Below are 17,387 nucleotides of genomic sequence, written 5' to 3'. Positions count from 1 at the left end.
AATCAAATTCCCAGACTGTGTTCTCTAGTAAATATAAACATTAATCGATTTTATTATATTATTAATTGCTGACTGGAATATAAACGAAAGCCATTGGCATTGTTGTCCCATAGGATGTGTACGTATGGGTTTCGAAAATTGTGTTTGTTCTCCCAAATGATATATATATGTAACATTTAGCAGACGCCAGGGAAAGTAGACTCAGAAATTACTTGGGCGTCGACGTCATCTGGGTCAAAGGTTACAAGATAGATCATAAGGCGATCATGATCATGCAGGCAGATGTCAATAGATAAACTGAGACTGGCGCTGATAGTTGAGAGCGTTACACGGTGAACTCTGTCACGGTAAGTAGTCAAAGCTACATATATGCATTGTATATTTACTGGGAGAGGGTCGTTTTTATATTTTAATCTCTGGATTGCTGTTAGAGTCATTGCGTTTTCAAATATGTTACAACTAGTACGTTGGGAATCAGTATAAACAACACTCCTTGCGTAGGAGGATATGTTCAATGTATCATGAGAGTGTACATGTGTATACAGTATCTGTCCATGTTCTCTGCCACATTTCCTATTTTGAGTTCATCTCCGCTATACGCTAACCTTTTTAGGAAAACTTTTCAGTGCAGCTGTGTTTAGAAAGTAAGCAACACTGAGTTTTATCGAACCTGATCACTCGTATTAAACATTGAACCTTTTTTTTTTTTGGGGGGGGGGGGGCACATCAATTATCATTTATGTTTCACGATCTAATAATCGTGGTTCTGTATTATGTATTGTGAGATTGAATATATCAACGTATTGATGCATAGCAACGGTTAAATGGTAATATTCTAAAATCAAAAGACACACTACAATCATATTTACTAGATTATAACACACCATTTCCAAAAAGCCTTCAGTGATTGGCTTCAATCGTATCACGTGGTATGGACTATTGACCCACAGTGACCTCAATTTTCATAAAGAGGCACTAGTGGCCTTCTATTTTCCCCTAGGAAAATACTCATGAAGCACGGATGTCTTATCGGGGATTTACTTGACTATGTAATGAATCTGTGCACGAGAATAATGGTGTGTTATAATAAATACATACTGCCGAGTAAAAGTCATATTACCCCACATGCTGTTATGTAGTAACTATTTCTACATTGCTACATCCCTTGGGGTATTAGACGTCAGCTACTGCCAGGCATTAACTGTATATTATGGTTGCCACACCCAACAGACTTAACTCTACGATAAAGGAATAGATAACCTCATGGGAGAAAACACACGTTTTCAAAGCGTGTGAAAGGTAGGCATGACTGAAATGATTGCTGGTGATCATGATTCCGAGTAGGCGTATCAGGCCAATTACTTTATCCTTCACCCCAGTTAAATTCTATTTGTAAGATCTTCTAATGATATGGGCATTAAGCCAGTAACAATTGTCTAATCACGATGAACACACTAATGGCTATTCCAATTGATTTTGTTAATTCATCTGTAAACTAGTGCCGTGTCTTTAAAAGAATCTCAGCAACAACACTTTCAAGCCTGGTTTCCGTTGAGTCATTATTACAAAAAACAAACCTACAAGTCTCGCAAGCATAAAAAATACTGTATCAAATGTCATGAAGAATGAAGAAATGCACACACCAAGCTTTCAGCGAAAATTCTCAATACGTCTAATATTGAGAATTTCGTATTTAGATTAATAGTAGGTGCAAGTATTAGTGTTGGGCTAAGGAGTATCAACATCTCCTGGTTCTGACTAGTTAACTCAGTTGTCAGTTTGCTGACAAGTTCAATTGGTGGTTAGTTTGCTGACTAGTTCAATTACTGGTTAGTTTGCTGATTAGTTTACACTGGTTAGCTTACTGAATAGTTTACAGACTGGTTAGCTTACTGACTAGTTTATTCACCGGTTATTTTAGTGACTGGTTTACGCTGGTTAGTTTACTGACTAGTTTACACTGACTAGTTTACACTAGTTAGCTCACTGACTGGTTTACTCGTTGGTTAGTTTACTGATTAGTTTACGCACTGGTTAGTCTACTGACTAGATTACTAACTGGTTAGTTCACTGACTAGTTTATACAGCTTAGTTTACACTGGTTAGTTTGTTGACTAGTTTACTAGTTTGCTAGTTTGTTGACTAGTTTACAACTCACTGACTAGATTTTGACTAGTTTACTTTTTACTGGTTTGTGAACTGGTTAGATCACTCGTTAGATTTTGTAGCCTGTAAAGATGGTGATTCATTCCAATCATTCATTTCGTATTTAGTTTAACTTTAATTCAGACGTTGGTGAGATTGCTGATACCGTTTTTTCGCTCTCTGTAGGTTTGTTCTCTAGTGCGAATTACTTTGTAAAAGTGTGTTTTCAAAAGAGATGCCTTGATACAAGACACATAATGATTTGATGTTTTGAAGTACCGTATTCTTGTTTTAATAATTAGGGTGCATTAAGTAGCTACATGGGGTGGTGGTGGTGGAATTATCTTACCATGCTGTTCCGCCTTTACTACTGTGATACCCAATAATATCTTTACACCATGGCCACAACTACCAATCAATTCACTGCATGCTTGTCAGCAGCAATTTGACTGATGTGTTCCGATATTACGGCACAACGCTGACAATGTGGCAGCAGTGAGATACCAAAATCACAAACCCCGGTCCCCCTCACCTGTAATTACGTACTGACGGCTCCCCTGGCTGTAGGTGAAATGTACACATTATCGGTTATCATTATTACAACAACACAGCAACAGGGAATATCAATCTTCAGTAATATGCCCCTATGTACGTCAGTCTCCTATTAATAATAGTATTTAATATTAATAATATTTATGATATAATAGTATTATATCATAAATATGCGTCATCTAATACAATGACAAGGGAAAATACGGTCTCTGTTACAAAGAATCCTTACAAGTCAGAAATGGAACGGTTTTAAGGCCGGAAACAAGTTTTTACATCGTATCCATTTCATCATGGAAATGTTACTCGCTTCAATATTAATGAAGCCACCAGTGCTTACAGGGGGTGGGGGTGATAATAGAAGTGGGGAGGGCCATATTTTAGAAAATGGAATTAGGAGAGGGTCGCATTTTATTGTGATTCATTGTACATGTATTACTCTTACTTGTAGTATTTTGTGCAGTTTGGCATCCCACTGGTTCCACATTCCACTGCTGCCACTGGTTCCACATCCCACTGCTGCCACTGGTTCCACATTCCACTGCTTCCACTGGTTCCACATCCCTCTGGTTCCCACATCCCACTGGTTCCACATCCCACTGGTTCCACATCACACTGGTTTCCACATCACACTGGTTCCACATCACACTGGTTTCCACATCCCACTGGTTCCCACATCCCACTGGTTCCCACATCCCACTGGTTCCACATCCCACTGGTTCCACATCCCACTGGTTTCCACATCCCACTGGTTTCCACATCCCACTGGTTCCACATCCCACTGGTTCCCACATCCCACTGGTTCCACATCCCACTGGTTCCCACTTCCCATTGGTTCCACATCCCACTGGTTCCCACATCCCACTGGTTCCACATCCCACTGGTTCCACATCCCACTGGTTCCCACATCCCACTGGTTCCACATCCCACTGGTTTCACATCCCACTGGTTCCCACATCCAACTGGTTTCCACATCCCACTGGTTCCACATCCCACTGGTTCCCACATCCCACTGGTTCCACATCCCACTGGTTCCACATCCCACTGGTTTCCACATCCCACTGGTTCCCACATCCCACTGGTTCCACATCCCACTAGTTCCACATCCCACTGGTTCCCACATCCCACTGGTTTCACATCCCACTGGTTTCCACATCCCACTGGTTTCCACATCCCACTGGTTCCACATCCCACTGGTTCCCACATCCCACACTGCCGATGGTCATAATTTAGAGAAATGAAATCGAGAAAGGGTCACTTAATCGGGGGTGAGGGGGATGAGGGGAGGGTTACATTTTACGCGACAGACCGGAATTGATTTCTCACAGCCCTCCCCAGTTGTAATTACTGGACACTCCCTAACGATATATACTTTGCCTCCGTATTCTACGATTCTGTGTGCGTTGAACGAATATAATACTGTTAGCGACAGTCCCATGTCGAGAGAAGATCCCCTATGTCCATTTACGTGTGGTAGCGATGGCAACTGTTCTGATGATTAGCAGTAATGATATTTTCCTTTCTGAGCAATATGAAACCCATTTTAGATATTTCCGTCGTCGCCACATATAAAGTGAAATATTCTTTTGGCTAAAATACATCTATATGTTTTCTATTGTTAATACTACAGATTCGTGTCTATAAGCCACACCACTTTTAATTATGGGTACACGTTTTGAATATGTAATGTTTTTTTCTACTTACGAGCTAAAGCGTCTTAATGCGAAATGAAGTTCTGTACACTGTCTGAAAAAAATCATCATTTATATCTTTTTGCTGTGAAAATAGTTCTGGTCCATTAACTGTAAACCTACGATATGTACCATTATTGGAATGTAGTTTGTTGTCACCATTAGTTTATAGTGTAATATTGGCGAGTTACCACAAGTAAAACAGTTGCAATGAACCTTTTTTTTCTCTTTGTTCGTGAAATGTTGGTAGAATTTTCACTGCTTCAATTACATAAAGCAAAGAAATTAATAGGGGGGGGGGCGGCTTTACTATTTTACTATCATGTCACCGGTTGACATGACCTTGTCGTTGTATTTCTTCAATAATACCGCCCGTGTTACTCCAACAAGCAAAAGATCAGAATTTCATATGTAGAACTGCTTTCATATACTTAAGACAGACATTGTAAAAGTAATGTGCTACATGTTTTGCTGTCGGCATTTTAACTTGTCTGTTAACAGATTGATTACAGTGTAATGAAAGCATATTCCTTATCACTGACTTTCAATATCCCATTACTGTATTGGAACACCTGCCTTTTAGCCTTATGATTCGTTGAAGAGATGTGATGTCACTGATTACGTCTATTTGCAATTCATATATAGTGGAAACGTGATAAAATGATAAGACCTTTATTAGTAAGTCGTGTATGTATGTATGTATGTACATGTATGTATGTATGTATGTATGTATGTATGTATGTATGTATGTATGTATGTGAGCGCGGGCATGCACATACACACGTATGTAGCTAGGTAGGTATTGGATTATTTATATATATCGCTATTAAAAGTACTAAGATGATTTCTAATGCCATCGGCGTGTACAAGAATAGTCGAGGTATTTACATCCGAGTAAAACATTATAAACTTAGCTTATGTTACTTTAGTACTGTACATTGGTAATGTACCAGAGTTATTTATGTGAAAACAAACAAATAAACAAACAAATAAATAAATAATCTTAATTGTCATCCATTTGGATAGGCAATGGTTTGTGTAACAATTGACAAGAAACAATTCTCAAGTTGCACATGGGAAGATTGACGGGTTGCACATGGGAAGATCCTCCAGATCTGTGTTACCATGGTTACAAGCATTTTTTTGCAACACAGTTGTGACACCCAATGGATATCAACTAGAAACTAGATTCAAATTTTATAACGGTACATGTCAAGGTCACGAGGTCATCACGTGAATGTGAGGTAATTATCTTTTACATCCCCAGGGTTAACAAGATTGGGTAGTTGTTATCAATTATTCCATTTCCACGGCAATATACATTAATTTGTGTAACATGGTACAGTACTAGTTCTGGTGTAATTTGATAGAAATCACATGTAAGTGTACGTTTACAACTACTACACACGATATAAATAGTAATCTGCAGAATCCGATCTTGACAATACGGAGAGAGAGACGTATATTATACCGTCGCACAGTCCATTAAACTATTAACTTATTATAGGTGTAGGGACTTGAGTAGGACAATTCCTCTAGGGCCAGTCCATTTAATTTTCCTTCAAGGTTTAGCCAAGGATATCAGAATATCATCTCGGAATGACGCTTAGCTCAAAACATAATTGATTTCGTGCCATCATCGGACGTCAGTCGAGCATATCAATAAATTCATTTAAAAAATCATAATGACATCATTTCCCACTTATACTGAAAACTTTTTGCATTAGGCGTTCACTCCCAGGAAACACACACGACACAATTAAGAAATAAATGTATGTATGTATGTATGTATGTATGTATGTATGTATGTATGTATGTATGCATGTATGTATGTGCGTGCGTGCGTGCGTGCGTGCGTGCGTGCGTGCGTGTGTGTGTGTGTGTGTGTGTGTGTGTGTGTGTGTGTGTGTGTGTGTATGTATATATATAGATGTCGGTTTAGATCTACTTATCATTATTCAGTGTACCGACAGTTCCTTGAGGCTAAACATTTTTTTTACATTCAAAAAAGGTAAAATGATGTATACATTTTCTTGCCAAAGTAGCTTTAAGTTTGGAGATTTTTTTATTCTTGCCTAATTAAGTGATATACCCACTTTCATCATTCCACTAATCGTCGGAAGTTATCGGACATTGGCGGAAGTCGTCGGACATCGTCAAAAAGTCAACGATATCAATAACTACAAGGTACATTCGTCCAAAAGATTTTAAAAAAAACTTTCTAGGACAGGATTGGATTTTATCGACTTTTGCATTTTTAATGAGATTCTCTCAGCATAGATTCCTGTCTCGAGGTCACCTTGTAATAACTGTCAGTAATATATGGATGGAATTTCATCAAATATCGGAAAAATGTTTATTGAATTCAAATAATGAAGCAAACTATCGCAATGTTTGATGAGAGATGCATACCTCGACTATAAACAACGAAGTAGAGTGATGTCAGATGTCAATGACCCTGAATTTTCACCATTGTTTCAATTCTTTCTATAGGTCATAACAAATATAAGCCGCACGACACAGAAAAATACTAGTATTTGTGGTAAATCCCCTTTCTAAAGTCCTGAAATCGGTCTCGCTATTTTAAAGTGGAGCGGTAAATAGTGACTGACTGCTTTAAGTCCGTGACTGGCTATGTTTGTACTCATACAACCACGATAGTTACTCATTATTGATTAGTTTCAGAAGCCTTCAAGTTGTCACAGGCCCGTGCCTTAACCTCAATGGGTATATTACATAGAATCACCAGTTTAATCAATGTATATGACTACTGCATTATATGTATGGCTTCGTGGCTAATACATCTATATCGATTTTCCTTCTTTAAAGTCCCCACTACTTGCAAAACAAAATCTTCGTTTCTATTAGTGTCTGCCACAGTTGTTCTGTCTCTCTCTTCACAAAGAAAGCTATGTCTGATACCAATACGTTTTTGCTATTTATCGCCATCCAGACATTCCCGCAAGGAAGTCAAACATTTTTGCTGGCTTATGAGGTTTTGTGAAAACAACCGCTTTATCTTTACGTGTACCTTCAAGTGCCTATTAATTATAAGTTTATATTTTGTTGGTCAATTCGCAATAGTATAGTACACAACCTTGCTCGCGGAACTTTTTATTACTATGAGTAATGATACGTGTCCCCGCCCCATCCTGGAGGCACTACTACAGATTGCGTTGAAAATTAAACATTAAATTGACATTACCCGTTTAATGATTTCACCTTAATAAAACAATTATAAGAGAGAAACAAAAAAACTACGGCGCACTTCACAGTTTCAATCCGCCTGCACAGCGATGAAGTCTGCCATTAGCATGGAGCAAAGAAAAATGGTTTAACGAGAAAAAATGTAGAGTATACATATTAAGCTTATACATCAAGCTGTATACATATGTGTCCTTCACATAAACGCCTTTTCCGATTCAAGCTTTTCAGTTTACTTGTAATATGCATGAGCTATTCAGAGTCATAAAATAATTCAAGCAACTCGACAACCTTACCCATGACCTCCACAATTATAAATGACAACCCAGAAAATATGAAGGTTCAGTGTCACTTGATATATTTGCTTCATCGGCAAGGGTTACTGTCTTCTTGTCATCGTGATTATATTTTATTGCTGTTATCATTTAAACACGTCTACTTGATTATGTTACAAAGCTAATGACGTGTAGGGTTATGATTGAGTTATGTCCTCCCTAGAGATATTTGACAGCTCTGATGCATTGGACATCTCTCTCTCTCTCTCTCTCTCTCTCTCTCTCAACAAATCTTATAACGTTACTGAGGTTTTCAAAATGCAATATGTTTTGAATAGTACTAGTTAAATTGACTGCCTCGAATACTATATACGAATAATGTGTTGACCACAGTATTTCATTATAGAACCGACCTCTTATTTATACTGTAGAGTATGCAATCAGAATTCCTCCAGGACTTTAGTCATATGATAAATGTGTATACAGCTTTGTGTGTATAAAGTCCTTTAGCTCTTAGAGTCACTAGGACTGTCACGACACACACACCTTATGATAAAAATGTCATAAATAAACATTCCAAACTATTAATTATTCTATATATATATATATATATATATATATATATATATATATATATATATATATATATATATATATATATATATATATATATATAGTTTTGGTAGTACTGGAACTCTTTCTTGGTTGTAACTCGAAGTTTCACGCATTGTGCGATCATCAGACAATTCTAATATATATTCTAATATATATATATATATATATATATATATATATATATATATATATATATATATATATATATATATATATATATTCATTGTTGACGGTTACAGACCATGTTTATGTTAGGATGTTAGGGATCTGATGGTAACCCTATTCATATCCTGAACCTAATGTAACTCTCTAGCTTTGATACAAATTTCATCTTTTATATAGTCAGTGCCAAGAAAAACAGTTTGAGTCATTTAGTGCAATTCGCGGAGTAATTCCAGTGTTCATCATTACTAGGTATTTTAACGCTTCAACAAGTCTCAGACTCCTTGTGATATAGTTCATAGCTCGCTATATGGAGGCATGCGACAAATATTGGATTAGGCGAGAGACATTCAGACAGTTTCGATGACTTTTTGACCAGACATATTTCTTTGAGAGATATTTTGATGAGCTTCAGGCTGGTTATTTTGAAGTATTCGTCGTGACGGAATTCAGATAAAGAGATTTTCATAATGTCGTGAACTTTAGATGTCATGACATTTAAACAATCCAAACACTATACTTTCACACAGTCTGTATGTCTGTCTGTCTGTCTGTCTGTCTGTCTGTCTGTCTGTTTGTTTGCACGCACGCACGCACGTACGTACGTACCTATATGTATGTATGTATGTATGTATGTATGTATGTATGTATGTATGTATGTATGTATGTATGCATGTATGTATGTATGTATGTACAGTAGAATTGTCTCATTTATTTTCTTTGCAATCGTACTGATTCATATATATATATATATATATATATATATATATATATATATATATATATATATATATATATATATATATATATATATATATATATATATATGAATCAGTACGATTGCAAAGAAAATAAATGATATTCGCGAACAGTAATTGCAATCAACATTGCTTGCTTGTGAGCGTCTTTTTATTTCCAGTATGTCTATGTCACACCTCATCGGTGAAACTGCCCAATTCAGGAGATTTTGCTCAGTTCATGAAATGGCCAATCTTATGCAAACTGGAGTATACAGTACTATCTAAAAGGGGAGAGATTATTTTTTTTCAGCAAGAGTTTTAAACAGGGGTTTGAAAACTATAGGAGCTAATAAGTAAAAGGTGATACAGGCGTTTGGAACATCAGCACCACTTCCACACATCCACTGTCCTGCATTTGCTCACACCTTCCATCTGGCTTTCAATCCTACCATATCTTAATGTACTGTGTATTTTTTTACTCACCTCGTTCTGCCTCGACCAGGATTCAAACCTAGGACTCTGTAGTCGAGAGACATACCTCTTAGTCATTTCTCCATAGAGAAACTGTTGCGGTAAGGTCGTATTCAAAACGTATTTTAAAGTTTTCTGAGGAAAAAAAATGTGTGATCCAACTCTTACATTTTCTGAATTTGTCTGTCAGGAGGTATTAACTTAGTTTAACTCGAAAGTTTAACCAAAACCAAATATTAACCAGTAATTAAAATGGGGAGGGGGGTCACGTTTTACAAATCAGTTCGGGGGGGGGGGGGCTCATTGTAGAAAATCGAATTAGGAGAGGATTACATTTTCATTTGACTCATTTGATCTAACTTTGCATTATTTTGTGATTTGGCATCCCATCACTGCCATGTGGGATCATGAAATGAAGCGAGAGCTACTTTTTATAAAATGGATCCGAAATTACCCTAAACCTAAAAGTCACCGTAGCTTCCATTTTTGCTTGATTTGGGTAATCAAGCAAGTTAATGTATTAGAAACGTTAACTCCGTTCGTTTCGCTCGCTGAGTTTCTAATACCACGTGCGGCTAATCCCAACCTGTTCAGAAAAACTAAGCTGTCGGAGATTGCAAACATTTATATATTTCAAGAGACGTACATGATTATTAATGAATATATTGATTCTTTTTACGAGTACATCCGAATCATAATACAAGATAACTGCTTTAATTTGTATGTTAATGATACTTCAAAGCTAACTTTATTGGCGTGGACTCTGTCACCCCAACTCTAAAAGTTGCAATATCAGTGCATATTGGTGTCACGAGAGCCGAGTTTTTCTACAAAATGGGGGAGGGCCCACACTTACTGGTTTAACTTGGTCTAATGTTCCTATAAATAAAAGAATACAACACTTGTGCACCGAAATTGTTTGTACGAATAAACTATGTTTAAATCTATAAACTTAGGTACACTTAAAAATTACTGATGGCTGGATGTGGCAAATAAAACTACTCACAATGTTCGACGTAAAGTCTCTTTTGTCTTGTATAAGCGCAGACTTGCAAGTACTTGGGACACACAACTCGTGGATGAGGTTTGTCAATTGTTCACGAATGCAAAGTTCAGTTCCATACCATGTAATATTCACAGTCCTGGCAAATGCTGAGTTTCCAAGCAGTAACAGAGTTCAGAACTTCCTCCTACAGAAATCAAACATCACACTACAGCAACGTTGAAGGTTATCACAGACACAGATCAAATTTTGAAGATCAGCTTCCAGGACTGACAAATACTGTACCTTGTATATTAGTATCAAAACAGTCTATTGCCACACACGATTGGATTACCCTAATTGTCACCAGGTGTCCTTCATTGTATATGCAAATTAAATCCACCTGTTTACCTACAAGTCAACCATCTGTCCAAACATGTTATGTTAATTTACTACTTAACTGAAATTATACTTTATGAAATTCGTCCACCTCAATATGCGTTGGGGTGTATTTTAGTAACGTGCCATGAAGAGCAGGTACCAACGTGACACTGACTCAGGAATATTTTTCGTTTTTCAAATCTGAATTCATTCTGTGGAGGAATTTTACTGAACATTTAGTACTGAAATTTGTTTGCAATAATGTCACCAGCTAGTTAAATGTTATGGTTCATTGTTATCAATGTTAAAACATGTTTGTTTATGTGTTTTAGAAATTGGACATTTCATGTACTGGGCAATTTTCCTTTACCCATTTCAAGACCCGTTCATTACGATTGCCAATTACATGACATGCGTAAGTTGAATCATAGACCCTCCACCCGTTGGTAGCGGGTCTATGGTTGAATTGAAGAGTTCATGAAAATGGGCAATTTCACAGAGTTGGGGTAACATCTATAAATTGAATGAAGTAGTTTTACATAGATATTTTCTGAGCAGCGAATAGAGTAATTATACAAACTTAATGATGAAAAGTCGTCAGTTTGAGTTTGTTGTTTCCAAAAACGTGTTTATGTTAAAGTATAGACAGTTTCTGCTTCATCCATCCTTTCCAACCTTACTTCCATGTATTGGTCTAATACTCGACATCTTTTCATTCACTCATTTTCTTGTGACATGTTTTTTGTCTTTATTTAGTTATTTATTTATTTGTTTATTCGTTTATTTATAGGTCAACGTCTCCGACTGACAGGATGATGATGATGATGATGACGATGATGATGGTGATGGTGATGGTGATGACCGCTACCACGTCTCACTTAGAAGAAACGACAACCGAACAAATCATATCGGGAAATATTGACAGAGAGATGGGTACATGCCCCGAGGGATCAGACGCACAAAATGTATTGTTCCACTTAGGTCACCTAGGTTTGGCAATAGCATGTATCACCCCAAAGATGTTTAGTCATCATGCCTTATTCCTACGTGCGGTGTTCATTGTTGCCTTCCTAGGTCTATTTCTGTGGGCCGCTACCATATCATGCATGCCGGACTTTCTTGGCTGGAACCTTGCCTTCTTCGTCATCAACTGCGGTAAAGTCGTTCATATCATCTATACCATGTGGCCTATAAGTTTTCAAGAAAGAGACGAGGTTTATACTGTACTCTTCAAACCAATAAGGATGCCAAGATTGGCCTTTAAGAAGCTGTGTGACCTGGGCAATGTGCTGTCTCTTAAAAAGGGAGAACGTTACGCTGTAGAAATGAAAACGCCGGCAGATCAAAAGCTGTCTCTTCTGTTATCTGGAAGGTAAGATTTAGTTTCATCTTACAAATAATATTCAGATAGTCATGAAATAAACACAATAGTATAATATAATACAGGCACTATTATGTACTAACATCAATTATTGGTGAAATAGCTGATACTTGAACTATGCAACTTGTGCCTTGAGGCATACCCCTTATAAAAGCACACGAGTGGAACTCAGACATTCCTTGAGGGCATACAACGCTAAGAGATCAAAATTCTTATGTCAGTCTTAGTGCAGGCCAATTGTCAAATATTTCTCAGACAAATTACTCCATCATCCATATTACACATTCAACGTTTCTGGATTTTTTCCAGCGTCCGCGTAACCTGTGAAGACACTCACTTGCATACAATCCAAGGTAACGAGTTCCTAGATACACCTGAATGGGAGTCGTGTAAACCTGGTTACGGTGATACATTTCAGGTAAAGATGATGTCTTTCCATTCATGCATCATTATTCCTATTCATATAATACCCTTGAACTTACAGGGATGAAGAAATCCGAATTGCGTACGCGTCCATGTTCTTGGTCGCATAAAGGTATTAAGTACTAAGCTTGGCCTCTGCATGACAGCTGCTTTATAGGATCGAGGGATTTTTAAACACAGGGCTTGCATAAGAATTGATATATTTTATAATATATACAATAAAGCGAGTGGCATTTTATTATCCCCACGATTGCCGTATGTTTTTGCATGATAGAGCAGTGTGTACGTTCGATATAATAGTAGACCAACCTAACCACCATTAACAATGGAGAACAGGTGTGTGAATAACTTGAACTAAATGAATCCATGCTTCCATATGACCATATGAACACATGTATAAGAACAATGGTTTTTGTCCTGTTTCAATTTGAAGCAATGCTCCTTTGACTTTCTCTATAGAGTCCTCCTAGGGCTAAATTCAACTACTACCTTGTGAAAATACCGCCATTATTTCCCTCCTCCAAATAAGGTAACGTTGACTGCAGTAGAAGACTGTATTTATCTATCATGGCCGCGTAAGAAGCTGGCGCTGTACTTACGCAAGGAAGCCTTCACGAAAGCTATATTCGATAACATCATTGGGAAGGACATTGCCCGGAAGCTATTCGCTATGAACGAATATGCCATTCAGCTTGGTGAGGTAACGACGCGGGATGACAATTTTATGAATGATATTGATAGCATGCATGTCAGCTTGGCATCAGGAAGCCATCTTGGTCATCTCTCTCGTCTACACAGCATAGGAAATAGTGTAGTATCAGCCGATATAGGTAAGATGGTGAAATCGTTTAACTGCAGCATGCAATGCAATTGTATAGTTTCACAAGTAATCTAAAACCACAGGGGCACGTAATTTTGCTCATATGGATAGATACATGAAATATTACGTTACAAATACGAATAATAGTGCTACTTTAATCCGTATTATTTGTGGAAAGGAGACACATAATTCACTCATTCACAGCAACGTTATTCGTATCCTTAATCAGGTATATGGTATTTGCTTATATAAATCTTCTTATCCAAGGTATATTAATACGTGTCTCTGTGTCACAATCAAGGGCATGTACATGTTTTATCGTCTCACACACACACACGCACTTGAATTTAGTGACATCATGGTCATTCGAACCTAATTTCTGTAATACTTGGGAGTAGTCTCGGTTACCCAGACGCTCACCGCCGCTGAGGGCTCTCAAGTCCTTCTAGCTCCGTATCCCCACCCTCTTCTTCATACCCATCTTCATCAACTATGGAAGTAACTGATATGTCTATCGTTCACGTTTCTTTCTAGGGCCGATATCAGAGAAAAGCGAGGTATCTGGTGATTCGGATCAGAAGGCAGACGACAGAAAAACTACCTGAAGTATTTAGCTTGGACTTCTTTCGTTTTTTTTATCACACAAGAAATCTGAAACCAGGATTCTTGATACATTTTACTTAAAGTGGCAGAAGTTGAGTTGATAAACTTTTACTCGAGTGAAAATACTTATAAAGAACTTCCATTAAATTATTTTAGTATATTGTTGATCGATGTCAATGCATACCTTCTATGACATTACAATTTGTGTTCTGGCATTGTTAGAAGAACAGTTGATTGCATAGTAGGGAGTTCCTGTACATTTTTTATACGTAGGCAAATTACGTCAGATTGTTTATTAGTTATATCTTAATACCAGGTTTGTGTTCAGTCAAATGCAAATAATGGTTAAATGTGCCTCAAAGGTAGAATACTGCGAGTACCTCTTAATATGCATGAAAAAATACATCCCATAATATATAAACTCAACTTGTGCCCCTTTAACGGCATGTGGGATCCCACTAGGACAACGTAATACTCACAGACACTTATTGATCATATCTTTACGTCAATAGCCCCATCTACACGTAGGTCGTCCTACCTGAGGCAGTCCCCAAGTCCTACCTGAGGTAGGATAGGTTTGTGTCTACACATAGGAAGGTTGCGGCGGTAGATGTCGCGCGTTCCCTCCTGACAGTACATAGGACGAAGTCAGGAGGGTTTCAGGAAACCTCTCAAAGGTGTCCTAAGTCAGGACGGTTTCAGGACAGGTTTGGGACGCGTTTGCATCTACAAGGACTTCAAACTATCCTGAATACTACCTCAGGTAGGATTTTTAGTGCCGTCTAGACGGGGCTAGTGTCTTGTGATAAGGTATCGGCTGCTGGTGTTAGTATTGTTGATATTAGTGATCATGACCTTATATATAATAGACATGTGTTTGTTGTCACAGTATTCAAACTGTAAAGGGACACGGACATTTTTTCTGCAACATTATTTTTTTCATATGAAGAATTACACATGTTGTTGCAATATATTTTATCATCGCTAGTCACCGTTGGATTTCTGTCATAGCAGTTAGGCAAGGCAAATGTATGAATTAATGATATGTGCTTTTTGAGTGCACTCAAAAAGTATCACAGACACCAGAATCGTAGAAAAATGCACAAGCGTAAACTTGTCAATGCTATATGGATATTTTCAATGTTTTTTACAGGACAAAAATCAACACAATTAGCATACTAGATATGAGTTTGGTGCATTCAAAATGTAGATAAATTTAATGTCTGAGGCTCACCCGTGTCCTCACATGGAAAACGCACTCAGAAATTATATATTTACCAGTAAAATCATGCCTGCTGTTAAAAACACACACGTTATATCCGAACTTGTGTTCAATTCAAGAAAGTTTGGTAGTTTGGGATGTCTTTGCTAAATCCTAAATCTGTTGTGTTTCGTATTTAAAAAAGAAAAGAAGAATATTGTTTTCTGTGAGTGATAATTACTTTGAAATGTTTATCAGTCATATACAGTATGATTTTGTTGTGATAAGAAATGAAGCAGAAAAGTTATTTATGTGCAGTATCATAAAAGGGAACGCCACTTTAGGGAATTAAGACAGTTTCATAAACTATTGGCCCTAATTCTGGAGAGTCGAAGATTTTATATCACCTACAGTTACCTTGGAAATATTATAAATAATGATTATTCAAGTTGTACAGTGAATATTCATGGGATGGGTTTTAGACACTCAGAACTCATGAATATTCAGTGTGCAACTTGAATATATTATTTCTATAGACTCCAATAATGTAATAGCCGATAGCCAAGATAGCCTATAAAGGCACAAGATCAACAAGATGTTTATATGATATCACAAGTAAACTGTAGGTGATGTAACATCAAGAACCCATAGTTTATGAAAATGTATCTATTTCCTGGAGTGGCTTCCTTCTTTAAAGTGAATTTCTACTCGGAAATAAACTGTTTGAACATCTGCTGTTACTTTGTTCAAGAAACCACCAACCTATTCTAATTTAAAATCAAGGAAAAAAAGCAGAGGTCAAGTACACAATTTTGAAATACAGGACTGGTCAACATTTAACCAAAATTAGGCAATTTTAGAATCCAATATGGCCGCCAAATACTGTGATGTCTCTATGGGAATTAAAAAAAAGTCCCATGACAAAGTTTAGAGAGATTTCAAAGAACTCTCATTTTAGTGTAATTCGTCCCCTTGGTGTATTCCACCCTGAGGACAATTACGATAAGACTTAACATGACACATTGAAAAAGAAAATATCATTGCATTACAACGTGTTGAAAGAATAGATATAAACTTAGAAGCAAATAAATATACCATGTACCCATAACACTTGTCTCATGTGCGGTATTGCTGTCAGTAGCTACAACCCACCCTCTGACGTCACGTCAGTCCATAACTTACAATCCAGCTAATGAATATTAACGTTGTGAAAGATTTTTGGAGGAAAGCGCATGCTTGAATACTCTTAACAAAAGGTCATTGTGATATCTGAACCAAATAGTGGACGTATAAATATACTTTGTTAAAACAGTCTCTGAAATATAAATAAAACAGACATTTCAAGCCATGGTTCATCGTCAATACGTGGATTGTTCTGTTTAGTTCGTTGCACAGTAACATCTGCTTTTCCCACAAAATGACTGAAGCTCATAGAAGACTATCATTCCAGGTGGTAGGTTTCCAAGTGGTGGATTAGCAGAGTTAACGTATCTCACACATTTCTTGTCTTGAATAAATTCCATTTCAATTTAACAATGGAAGCCTCTCACACCGTAAAATGCCATACACTCGAATTGATATTTAATAACAAAGACAGTATACAGCAAATAAAAATTATCTTTACACCACTACTATAGTAAATGTTCACCTTTTTCTATCCCTGATCTAATAGCCTTTTCATGATATCTACCTATAAACTATTCAAGTTCTAGTATCTATATTAGTTACCCGTTACTTACATAGC

General features: G+C 37.1%; 1 protein-coding gene across 1 annotated transcript; it reads left to right on the top strand.

The window, feature by feature from the left end:
• The first annotated feature begins 267 nt into the window (after window positions 1–267).
• LOC144439115 (popeye domain-containing protein 3-like) lies at window positions 268–15,037 on the top strand. The gene is made up of 5 exons (XM_078128381.1): window positions 268–347; window positions 12,006–12,587; window positions 12,906–13,014; window positions 13,549–13,849; window positions 14,374–15,037. Exons 2-5 carry the CDS (start codon window positions 12,028–12,030, stop codon window positions 14,442–14,444), a joined length of 1,041 nt encoding a protein of 346 aa, XP_077984507.1. The 5' UTR covers window positions 268–347; window positions 12,006–12,027; the 3' UTR covers window positions 14,445–15,037.
• The last annotated feature ends 2,350 nt before the right edge of the window (window positions 15,038–17,387 follow it).

The sequence above is a fragment of the Glandiceps talaboti genome, chromosome 8, assembly GCF_964340395.1.
Source record: "Glandiceps talaboti chromosome 8, keGlaTala1.1, whole genome shotgun sequence".
Classification (NCBI taxonomy): domain Eukaryota; kingdom Metazoa; phylum Hemichordata; class Enteropneusta; family Spengelidae; genus Glandiceps; species Glandiceps talaboti.
The sequence above is the reverse complement of the archived record's forward strand: the minus strand, read 5'-3'. Positions and strand labels throughout refer to the sequence as shown.